The following is a 12,411-nucleotide window of genomic DNA, read 5'->3' on the forward strand; positions in this document are numbered from 1 at the left end:
CACTTTCTTTCTGCAAGCGAGCTCTTGGGATTTATTCCATTGTGGTGTCGATGCTGCAAAGTTGGCAAACGGCGTAGAATCGCGGTCGTCATATGCCATATCATCAAGTAAACGTGTTCACGGGAAATGGATGGTTTCCAAGCATTACGAAAAGTTAGTCGAGAAAAATCTTTTGTACCGGACTAATTATATATTAGCTTATATGATTAATTATATTTAATATTTTATTTTTTATATTTAAAAAAAATTATATTGACATCTTTATAGTTACGAAAGTGAAGTATGTAGATATATTTATCGTAAAATTATCGGTTTTATCAACGAAAATATGTAATTAAAAATAAAATAATAATTTTAACATTTCAGTTGGTGGTAGCGAATGATGTGTGGTAGATGGTCATGGATGATTGTTGTGGATGAATAAAGCAACGACGAGAGGTGAGGATCATTCTACATCTTTGTTAACATCGATGTAGTTACTGTACGATATTTTTATTACTTTGCATCTGCATCAATGTCAATGCAATTACTGAGCGACAAAATGATCACTCGACATTTGCATCGTAGGCTCATTCATTACTCGACAACTGTATCGATGTTGACACAAATATCGAGTGACATCTGGATCAACATTAATGTCAACATAGTTATCAAGTGATCCTTTCGTCGCTTTGCATCTATGTCTATATCGACGTACATGCATAGCGACGAAAAAGTCGCTTCTCATTTGCATCGATGGTTTTTTTTTTCTTCATTTCTAAAATTATTTGGGGCCATAAATATCCCACTAATTCTTGCTTGGAATAATAAAAAATATAATAGAAAAGGTGGCTCAGAGACTTTTCCTCCTAAAGGTAGAAGTTTTCTAAGGGAGGAGTGAGATCTTATATATAAAAAAGATGTAAAAGTTCTCTCCGAACCTATGAAAAGGAGAAAAAGAGGATAGTTGGTTTTTTCTTATTTGAAGAAAATCGTTAGTGAATACTGATTGTCTCAATAGAGTGGACGTAGGTCGCGATGATCGAACCATTATAAATTCGATGTACATTTTATTTAATTTTTTTATTGTTATTAGTTATTGATTTAATTATCTACTATTCTCATTTGCTCTCTAAGTTTAAACTTATTTTTAATATGGTTTCATCCAATGAAATTTTCAAACTGAGATTTTAACGAAAACACTATCTGTCAATACGATTCTAACAATAGATAAATTATGTTTTTTGTTATCTTAAATTATTTTAATTAAAAAAATTAAAAGTAAAAAGCACCAAAACTGTCGAGGTATTCCGAATTGTTTGTTGACACGGACAAATCCTTTAGCTAGAAAAGGGGACGGACGTAGCCAAGTGGATTGTGAATCCACCATGGGCTGGCTAAACCTATTGATGGGAGAGGTGAAATTTCAGCTTCTAATCTCGGTTAATACGTTTACGCTTTTGCAGAGATGTAAGGGGCCATTCTAGGATTCCATTCAAATGGGGGTTAAGGTTAGTGAGTGATTTTGATAAAGACTATAAATGTCTTTATATATTTCAAAAATAAAAAATAAAATATTTTAATTTTTTTTTTCTCTTTTAGCATTATACTAATGTTTATATATTTTGAAAAATTTTATAATATTTGTTTCATTCGTTGTGGAAGAAAGAAAAAAAAATGAATTACAAAGTTTTTTTAGAGTGAAGTTGGAATGTTTTCTAGTACTCAACAAAGCATTGTAACTCATTATAATTGATTCGGTGAAACAAAAATCGTAACTTTATTCAAATACATTACATTCGAGTTGTCTAGATTTGATATCAATAATTATATATGACGGAACGAATGATGTTTTATGTATTTGAAAAAGATAACTTCATATGAAAACAGCGCGTATAAATCTACTCGCAACTCTAATCATCATCACCATCATAAACCAAAAGAACAACAAACAAAGGTCGAAACGGGCATAGCAGGTTGCCCCCTTTCCTTTCTTGGATACAGTGACATACTTTTACCATCAAAACTATTTAGTCCGGCCAACAACGATGAGCACATCTTCAAAAGCAAATCGATAAAGCTTCTCCACCCACCACCGACAAAAGAAGAGGAAAATGAAACCACCCGTATCCTATCAAAAGAAACTCGGAGACCAGAGCAGTACCTCCTGAGGAGGACAATATGGTTCATGCAACGAGGGAACATCAACGGAAATGGCGGATGGGAGATTGGTGGTGGTGAATCGGGTCCGGCCCGGTGGGTACTTTCCTTTCCGACGCCACCACCGCCGGCGTACCGGCATGGTGCTCTCCGCCCAACAGCTTCTTCTCCCCTTCAACCTGCTTTCATGTACATAATCAACTGCATGTCGAACATAATAACATCGTTCTTCTGTATGTTCATCGACTTTCTGATGTCTCTCACCTTTGAGAACTTTGTTGGTGTCACCGTCTTCTTTGCTTGGAGACCTGCCATACACATGAACACATGAAAGATGATGGCCAATGCATTCTGCGTTCGAAGAGTGATGCCAAGATATAGGGATGGATGTACGTACTGGAGCGCGAAGCGATGATGAGACGAGGTGATGTGAGGAGCGCCGTCGATATGAGGAGGGCTACAAACAAAGTGGAGGTGGCCGCCATTTCAACGTGGGAGAGAAGATTAAAAAAAGGAAGAACCAGAAATAGATGTGGAGGAGGGAGGAGTCGAGCAGTCGAGGGAAAGAGGAGAGAGTTTGGGCCTTAGCGTCCTCCAAATTCTTCTCGCGTGCGGTTTCTTTGGGCCGTTGTTTTGGCACGTGCGAGCGAGCGAGCTGGCGGTGGAGACACGTGGCGGAGACCGGGAGCTGCACATCACGTACCGTACGCGCGCTTACGTGAGAGAAGGGCGTCGCCTGGGCGGCTGCAGCGGGCGGCATGGCACGCTGGCTACCCTCCGTCGTACTTGCCACGTCTTGAGAAGACAAAGGTCCTTGAAGCGGGCCCCTCACCTCCCTGCCTCGGGTTATAAGCGAGTGTATGGCGCGGGTGCTCTGGCGGAGGTGTCGGCTGCTCGGATATTTTCCATTTTACCGCAACACGCGTCGCTGGAACGCACTGTGGCGACCCATATCTCCACGAAATGACCACGCGATTAAAATGAAATGACGAGTGATGAGAGCCACAGGGCGTCACCGAGGAAGGCGTTTTGGTCATTTAGATCACATGGCATTCTCGTAATATTGCCGTGTGGCTGTGTGCTTGGGACTGCGTAATTACCAAAACAGCCACGTGGAGAAAAAGTTGGGCACTTGTGTGTTCCCCGATTTCCAATTTCTACGCTGCCCAAGTGATGAAAATAAGTAGCAATTTGGAAGGATTAGAAAGCAGGGAGAGAATGTCCTAAGAGATGTGAAAATATAATATTCAAGACATAGAAGAAACTCAAAGTTTCATAATAGTTTCGTAACTCAAAAACTCCCAACGAGAGGATAAAAGAAATCTATAAAATCTGTAAAAGAGAAAAAAATAGAAATAGATCAATTCGTTCCTCCAAATTTTTTTTTTCCTTAATCAGAATCTTCAATATTCATCGACTATGATATACTTTGGTTTTCAATTGTTATATCTACCCCATCCAGTTCTAATACATGTTTTGGGTGAAGAAACGGAACCTGATCATCCTCCTCCTATTGCTAACATCGAGATGGTTATAACTTATCGATATCTATGGACAAGAGTCCAAATAATGTTATTCGAGCTTATCTCCCCTTTGTCGCCCTAACAGACAAAACACCAAAGCAAAAGATATTAAGACCATTTCAAAAAACTTTCTCAACCGATCATGTATAAAAATTAACCCTCCTCAAGAATCATATTTTTTTTCTAAAAAAACCTTTCACATCCTATAAAAACCTCAAAACTAATTTAAGCATTAAAAAAATCAAATCGAAAACCTCTCCCTCCAACACTGATCTTTATATCAAAACCCCCAAGAAGTCAAATCCTACCACAAAGCCACCTCAAAGTTATACAAAAACCACCTCAATCATTTCAAAGCCACCTACCTAATGAGATCCACGAACATCTCTATGCCTCCAAGTCAAGACCAAACCAGATTGACTCGAGCATCAAAGACACCTTCCCTCGACACTTATCAAAATCTAAAATTACAAAGAATCTCAATCTACCTACGATATCTTCATAAATAAATAATCATTTAAATAAAAGTTCCGGTGAATAAGTTAAAACAAGACTTGAAACTGTAGCCATGATTGCGTCAATCCTCGCATCATTCCATGTTCACAATGCATTGATGATATTATGCACCAAGACAGAGCCTGCAGCATCGTTTTGGTGACCTTTTTCATCAACACTATCTCTCAGCCAGTCAAAAGAAAACACAAATGAAGCAGGAATTAAAGGATCTATAATTTGGATGCAAGCAATAAGATAAAAACAAAGAACACTTCCAATTATCATCTAGATTTGCACCATATAAAATGACATGAATGCAGATAGCCATCCAAAGTGCCAATAAGAATGCAGAGCTACAAACATGATTTAGTAGTGTTGAAAGAGTACGGAACATTAAACATAACTGTATTTTCAACATGCTAAATTATAATGAAATACCATGATTTCAGAGGTAGCTATTCCATTCGATGTATTAACCTGCAGATAGACCTCAAGAGATTGTCATCATGCGTAGCACTATATGCAGGTATCACAACCATAAACCAACATTCAGTGTTCTGACTTTACAAGACATCCCTGTGCTCATCGGGCAATATCTCATTTCTCCCTATCTCATTACATCCAAGCCAATTTCTCAAACAGATGTATCCAAAGGATCATCAGCAGTCAAATCAAGCAGTTATTTATGGACAAAGCATCATTGATTGAATGCAAACAATGACTAAATGCTATAGCACGCACTGACTGAATGCAATTGCAAGTAACATTTAGTGGGCTGACTCCCACATGCAAGGAATCCGAATGAAGAACAATGCTGAATTGTTATCATCATCAAACAAAATCTCACTACTGTTCGGTTCATATTCCCTATACTAGAGCATGACACACATCTTCCATTACATCCAAGCCAATTTCTCAAAGGATCATCAGCAGTCAAATCAAGCAGTTATTTACGAACGATGCACCATCGATTGAATACAAACAATGACTAAATGCAATTGGCAGTAACATTCAGTGTGCTGACTTCACATGTAAACAATTCTAATGAAGAACAATGCTGAATTGTTATCATCATCAAACAAAATCTCACCGCTGTTCGGTTCATATTCCCTATACTAGAGCATGGCACACATCTTCCATTACATCCAAGCCAATTTCTCAAAGGATCATCAGCAGTCAAATCAAGCAGTTATTTACGAACAATGCACCATCGATTGAATACAAACAATGACTAAATGCAATTGCCAGTAACATTCAGTGTGCTGACTTCACATGTAAACAATTCTAATAAAGAACAATGCTGAATTGCTATCATCATCAAGCAAAATCCCACCTCTGTTCAGTCATGTTCCTTATACTAGGGCATGGCACGCATCCTCCATTACAAATCCAAGTCAATTTCTCAAACAGATATACCAAAAGGATAATCAACAGTCAAATCGAGCAGTTATCTGAGAACAAAACGTCATTAATTGAATATAAACGAGGACTTAATGCAATAGCATGAACTGATTACGATAGCAAACATGGACATCATTTACGAGTAATATTCTACCAAATCTATGCCAAAGCAAACATACCACATAATCTATCTCATAGCTATTATCATCGCATGGATTCAGCAAATATATAAACACAAGTACCAAACCTTCATTACCATTCTCAAGGTGCCATTGCGGCGGTGCTTGCTGTCGAAAGCTGCATTAGCTCTTCGGTCGTGCCCTCAGATTTCCCTGTGTTCTGCAACGACTTCCCATCGCTCCGGCAGTCCCTCTTCCGTACCACCGGTGAAGCTACCGGAGCATGCTTCCAGCTGCCGGTCTCTGACCGGAGCCCTTCCACGGAACTCCTCAGCAGACCGCACTCGACCTGCAGCGCCTCCACCTCACGCTTCACTGACACACACGCATCGTTCACGTCAGTAATTCCACAAGGCTTATTCTCCTTCGCCTTATTGTCATCTGTCGAGCGTTCGATGGAGATCTTGTTCATCACGAGGAGCGGCAGCTTGTTCGGCGAGATCCCGGCAGTTGGATCATCAAACGAAGTGCGGAGCTCCGGAGGAACTTTCAATCCCCACTTGAACCGGACGGTCGTGCGGCTCTGGAGCGGAAGGACGCTCTTCGCGCTGATCTCGTACCCGGAGAGCAGCCCGTCGATCCCGCCTCCGCTGCCGGCCGCGAACGCGGAGAGGTCTACTGGGAAGCTGCTGTACTTCCTTCGAGGGTGGATCCCATTATCGGAGCGGAACTCAATCGGCGCCCCGATAGCGTGACCGTCACCGACTGGCGCGACCGTGACAGCCACGGCGTTGGAGGCGCCCGTGGCGGTGGCTGGGACCGCGGCGGAGACGGACTTCCGGAAGGAGAAGTCGCCGATGCGGGGCTTAAGGAGGAGGGAGAAAGTGGGGCGGGACCCGAGGAGGCCGAACTCGGCGGCCATGGAGAGAGGGGAGCCGGCGGAGGGGGAGCCGAGGGCACCGACCCCGATCTTGAGGACGAGGGAGAAGGGGTTGATGGTATCGTTGGGGCGGTACGAGAGGCGTACGGAGGGGCCGGCACGGAAGGCGGTGGAGAGGTCGAGGCGGAGTTCACGGGCATCTTCGTCGCCGCCTCGGCCAGCGGCGGCAGTGACGCCGGAGACGAAGGGAAGGCCGAGAACGCCGACGGGGACCTTGGCGCGCACCAAGGGGGCCCGATCCTCCCGGAACTTGATCGAAGCTTTCATCGATGGATGGGGAAATCAATCCCACAACACTACCAAGCGCCCTCACCCCTCTCCTGATGATCGAATCGAGGGATCCCAATGGGAGGCTCCGATTAAAAAGGTTGGGAGTCCCCGATTTGGGAAGGGGAGGCGGGATTGAGAGGGCGGGAATTTCTCTCTTTCTCGGCGCAGAGATTGAGGCGCGTGTTTCAGATTTGGGAATGGATTTGGACGCGGGGAAGGCGGGGAAGAAGAAGAGGGTTTGTTTAGCGTAGCAGCGAGACTGTTCTCTTTTTCCTCCTCGGAATTTAAACAAATAAAAATAAAAATAACGAAATAAGTAATCTTAGACTCACACCGAATAGAATAACAAAAATTACACCTTTTTTCTTATTAACAAATACACAAAAATTACACTTTTTTGTTGGTCTGTTTTGGGCCAATTTAGTCACGTTTTCATAGTCTTATATAAGAGGGCTTCGAATAGGATAGAGAGGTGTCGTCATAAGACTATGGATCAGGGGAAGAGACATGCATCATCTCTCGTGGCAATGAAAATAAACCAAACTATTCATGTAGAGAAGAAACACCATAGCATAACGTTGGATTGGTAATATCTAACTGTCAAATAAGGAAGAGAAGTCCATGTCACAGACATCACTGAGCCATATTGCATCAATCATGTAACTCAAGCTGTCGATCTCTTCCGGAGGGTTTGTAGCCGCTGCAACACTTGTCGCACTATTCCTAAGCCTCTCTTGCTCGACGGTCGCGGTTTCCTTCACAGATCGACTCTCGATAGGAAGCTCTGGAGATGAGTTATTTTTGGCGACAAGCCTAAGGGTGCTCGACATCTCTGGAACACGTTTCACAGCCACCTTGCCCTTGTCGATTTTTTTGGAGATCGGACTAAGGCTGGACTTGTTCTTCTTCTTCTTCTTCTTCTTCTTCTTCTTCTTCTTCTGCTTCTTCTTCATCATCTTCTTCTTATTCGATGTTTTTGAGGCAGATGATGTTGCATTTGGCTTTGCTGTTGCTACTGTCGTTCCTTTTCTTTCCTTGCTATGAGAGCTCATGTGTCCCCCCAAGGCCTGCGATGTGCAGAAGCCGACTTGGCATGCCTCGCAACTATACTTGTACTTAGCATGCTCCGAAGTTGAATCAGGCAAGTCCAGAGGATTTGGGTCAAAGTAAGGTGTGAAGGGCCTGCTGCTGGAGCTTTGGAGGCCAAGCTCAAGTTCAAGGCCCCCTTTGATGGGATCATAAAAGTTCGGCATGGTGGAGGAAGGGAGGTGAAGGCACGAAACAGGAAAAAGAGGAAACGCCATGGAAGAAGCATTGTCTTGGGCGGGCTTCCGGCACGCAGTTGAGGTAAAACCTTCGTAATGATCTGAAGTGAGAAAGGAGGTAAAAGATCCAGCAGGAATCCTCGTGGATAGTTCACCAAAGGCAGAAACGGCAGTGCGAGGGTTACATGGGATGGCAGATGCCGTGGTCGAGGCGGAGAAGGGGAACACGACTTCGTAGAGAGGAGAGAGGAAGGAGTCATCGGAGATGACCGGAGGAGAGGAGCTGTGGCTCGAGAAGAAATTGGGATCCATGAGGAGGCAGCAGCGCGAGTCGGAGAGGGGGCACGAAGGGGTTGGTTGTATAGAGCGGAACGAAGCTTCGTCTCTGACCCAAGTGTCCGAGGAGTCGCTGCTACGAATCCGGAGGGGGCGAGGGAGAAACGAGAGACGTGCCTTCCTCGTGCGCTTTGCACGAGGCTGCGTTGAAGTCAACTTAGTTGCAACTGCCGGAATAGTTTTTGTCTTAACGTGGTTAGGGAGCACGCGTCTCTCTAATTCTCATTGCCTCCTTCTGTCAAACCTTTCCTTCTTCCATCTCTAGGTTCCCTCGCTGATTAGTCGGGGACGATGCAACAGTGTCGCTTAGAGACCTCCGGCGGTACATCGCATTCATCCCATGCAACAGATTTTGTCACGTCTGCACAGGCGACCTCGTCGGCAACACGTCCGCATCTGCGAACGGTTACATATGGGTCGTCGTAATTACAGGCTAGAAGGGAACACGTGTCGTAAGAAGATTCGCCACCCTCCAAACATCATATCTGTGACCCACTTCATGGATCTAGGATACAATTTTTAGTTGAATTAAGAATAATAAAAGATTTTTTTGGCGTTGCCTCTCATACAGTTCTATCTGCTCACAAAATATAATCAGCACACGTTAAAATGACAGGTGCAACCATCATGCAGATAACAAAGATTCACGAGCTTTCTCTAGTTCCTGAATACAATCAATTCATCAAGTTATACAATATGCATTCGAGAGAGAAGGTTGAGATGGGCAGAAACGATAAAAGGAGAGAAGCCATTACTAAGGTACTGGAAATTCTGGCAGAAAAAGAAAAACATGTGTTAAGCTTTAGTGCTGGGGTCTGGCCTTCTCTCCACTTTCATGATAGTTATGTGAAAGGAGAGCAGAGTGATTAACCTTACAAGAAAGGGAAGCAAGAAATTATGGTGGTGATTCTCCATTGTAATATCTCGTAAGACAGAAAAGACTACACGCTGCAATGCAACTCTCCTTGGTCAGTGACCTGAGGAAGAAGAAGGTATCACATAATCAGTGAAATTGATTATAGCCTATTTCACAGTGATGAAGTCGAATACTTGATGAACTGCAAAAGGTATAGAAAACTTACAATTCCTGATGATGTGTCATAAGGACATTGTTTTGACATATATTCCTTTGAAAGTGTTCAGCTCAGGGTTCAGAATGAACGTTGCCATAGCCAGTCAATTCCATCTCATCTTCCCTCTTCTCTAAGAATACCAAAGGCCCACCAAGATGTTGCTCTGCTTCCTCTCTTACCGAAATTGAAAGATCTACTTCTCCCTCAGCTTTAAGGCCATTGATTAATATTGCATATGTTGACTCGTCAGGCTCACTTTCCCATAGCTTCATTAGCCGGAAGCAGTCCATGGCAGCTTGTACAAAACCAAAATCCAATAATGTCCTCAAGACCAAATTAAAACCTTCAGTATCAGCATCCAAATGCTCCATCTTTAGATATGAGCATACCTTCTCCACTTTTTCAGGCAAACCACAGGATGCCAGCACTTTGATCATATCATTGTACACTGATAATTGAGGCTTATACCAGTGTTCCCTTCGAACCTCCTCAAAAACCTGGTTGGCAATTAGCATGTCCAGCATCATCTCAGCACTTTGATTGCAATCTAGAATAGATATTCTGAGAAATATTACTCATATAAGAAAAGTAACCAGTAACTGCCGAAGATAAAAATTAGAATTGGAAAAAGACTAAAACAAGAAAAGTAAAACGTTATGGAAACTAATCGATCACCATATAGAGAAATCGTGGCATTTGACCAAGCCACCAGATCTATCCAACGATGACAAAAAGGAACTATTCCTTAAACAAATCATCAGCAAATTAAGGTCAGCTCTTCGACCACAAACAATTTTGCATGTGCAAATCCATATCCCTTGGGCTCTGCTATAGACTAGATTAATCATATGCTTCAAACTCAAACATGAGAGCTTAATCTTAATGGTGCTCCAGGCCTCCAGAATCTGCATCAGAGAATTTAAACAGTGCTGACAAGAACATAGTTGTGTAGTGTGGATGTGGCGGTTATTGATCTAGCTCCATTTGTAAATTAAATTACCTAACAGAAACATAGCTATACTATACAAGAATTTGCTCTATTGCTACTAGGTACAACTTTGGTAATCTCAAGTTCATTACCATAAACTAAACTCCAACTCTTACATAATTGAATCATAAGATCTTGCAGAAACTTAAAGTAGGCAAACCAGCAATTTGGTCCATGTACCAATCAATCTGTAATTACAGTGCCAAACCTATATGTATCTTTGTAATGCCAGACCTAATAAATCATTCAAAAACTTAACAGATTCTTTTTCACCCTTAGAAAGTGGTCTTCCAATAAGACATATTTAAAAAGAAGTTGAATGTACCCAAAAAAGGACAATATGTATCATAATTAATTAAGCTTTATGCCTATTTTACATTAATCAGCACCATTCAAACTGACTGGATTCAACCATTGAAGAGGCAAGAAGGTCATATACTTGTTGACCTTGAGAAAACAATACTACAGCCTTTCTAGAGTGGCATGTTGGGTATATAGAGGTCAAAGATATATTACATTGTATTTCATTAAAATATATAAAATTAGAGAATCACCCTCTTCTGGATTTCATGAGTGAAGCCAAATTTTGTTAGATCAGATATTAGGATCACACAGGTCCTCCACATATAAAGTTCAGTCACAAGAGGTAGAACACAACGTCTAGTTACTGGAGAACAGTGTGGAAAAAATGTTAGTGTGCCCCCTGCACTCAGAAAATAGAGATATTGCTCTAATCACTAAGCCACAGAGCCAATGAAACAATCTCTCTCATATAACCACTGGGCGCAGAGTCTCCACACTAGTCTCAAAGACCCAAAAAGACCAAAAGGAAGTTCAAAATAACTCCAAATTCAAAGCAAACCCCGATATTAGAAGGAAAAAAATGAGGCATTTCAGTACTCAATCAATCTTCAAAGAAGATGTATGCTAAAAACCAAAACTTTCGATGAAAAGAAGGATATTTCAAGCGGAACCTGAAGCGCCAAGAGGCCTTCACCCTGGCTCTGGAGCTCGCGGAGGACGGCGACCATGTCGCCCTTGATCAGCCGCCGGACCTTTGCAGCGAGTACGCGCTCCAGAGAGTCCCCGCCGCCGCCGCCTCCGACGGTCCCAAGAGCCCGCTTCAGGGCCTGGACTGCCTGGATGGCCTCGGTGCTGAGGTAGCGTCCCCTCTGGGTGGGCTTTCGGTTCTTGGCCCGATCCCTCATGACGATTGCGGTGGGTATGGCGGCCACAATTCCCTGCCGCGTCTGCCGCCTTGGAGGTAGCGAACTCCGTCCATGGCCGGCAATTAGGGTTCCGCGGGCGTCGGGATGCCGATAAGGGTGGAGACGAAGTAGCGACAAAGAGCTCATCGTTTGGCCCAAAAGAAGCCCTGCGCTAGTTAGTAACCAACGTATTGTACACGTAACACACACACACGTGGGATCGTACTATCGATTGTGGGTTGACCTGAAGTGGATGAGGTGATAGTTGTTCGAGGTGATCGGGCCCTAAGGTGGATTGAGGTGACACCGATCTTTTGGGTGAGTCAAAGTGTTCGAGGCAAGCTTGAGAGTGAGCAAAGTGGATTTCGGCACGTCGACGAAATCCACCTTGGCTCCTCGGATGTTCTAGTTAGTTTTGGGACGATTTTATAATGTAAGAGGATTAGTTGTAAAGAGATTTGACCCCATGGATTGAAGTTGATGGTCGACTTTTATACTTAATCAAAGGAATAACTTATAATAGTCATAACGTCTTTTCACTGATGTTCCATTAATAGGGTGGGCAGGCGATCATAACATCTTCCCTTTCACATTCTGTCAATCGGGACGATAGGCTTGTAATAACTGTAACACCTCTACTTTAGTATTCCATCC

General features: G+C 42.9%; 2 protein-coding genes across 4 annotated transcripts; both read right to left on the minus strand.

Moving 5' to 3' along the window:
• Positions 1–1,937: 1,937 nt before the first annotated feature.
• LOC135677380 (uncharacterized) lies at positions 1,938–7,154 on the minus strand. The gene is made up of 3 exons (XM_065189658.1): positions 2,537–7,154; positions 2,404–2,447; positions 1,938–2,318 (listed from the first exon to the last, which is right to left on the minus strand). Exon 1 carries the CDS (start codon positions 6,882–6,884, stop codon positions 5,820–5,822), a length of 1,065 nt encoding a protein of 354 aa, XP_065045730.1. The 5' UTR covers positions 6,885–7,154; the 3' UTR covers positions 1,938–2,318; positions 2,404–2,447; positions 2,537–5,819.
• Positions 7,155–9,116: 1,962 nt separating this feature from the next.
• On the minus strand, positions 9,117–11,929 carry LOC135677381 (protein THYLAKOID ASSEMBLY 8, chloroplastic-like). Of its 3 annotated transcripts, none has more exons than XR_010514677.1 (3): positions 11,524–11,927; positions 9,571–10,058; positions 9,117–9,465 (listed from the first exon to the last, which is right to left on the minus strand). XR_010514677.1 is itself a non-coding variant. In XM_065189659.1 (3 exons), the coding sequence occupies exons 1-3, from the start codon at positions 11,902–11,904 to the stop codon at positions 9,833–9,835; spliced, it is 513 nt and encodes a 170-aa protein (XP_065045731.1). In that variant the 5' UTR covers positions 11,905–11,929; the 3' UTR covers positions 9,763–9,832. The 3 variants fall into 3 exon arrangements, 1 of the variants encoding a protein (XP_065045731.1); XR_010514678.1 differs by lacking the exon at positions 9,117–9,465 and having other exon boundaries at positions 9,763–9,856; positions 9,951–10,122; positions 11,524–11,929; XM_065189659.1 differs by lacking the exon at positions 9,117–9,465 and having other exon boundaries at positions 9,763–9,856; positions 9,951–10,058; positions 11,524–11,929.
• Positions 11,930–12,411: the final 482 nt, after the last annotated feature.

The sequence above is a fragment of the Musa acuminata genome, chromosome BXJ1-6 (genome assembly GCF_036884655.1).
Source record: "Musa acuminata AAA Group cultivar baxijiao chromosome BXJ1-6, Cavendish_Baxijiao_AAA, whole genome shotgun sequence".
NCBI lineage: Eukaryota > Viridiplantae > Streptophyta > Magnoliopsida > Zingiberales > Musaceae > Musa > Musa acuminata.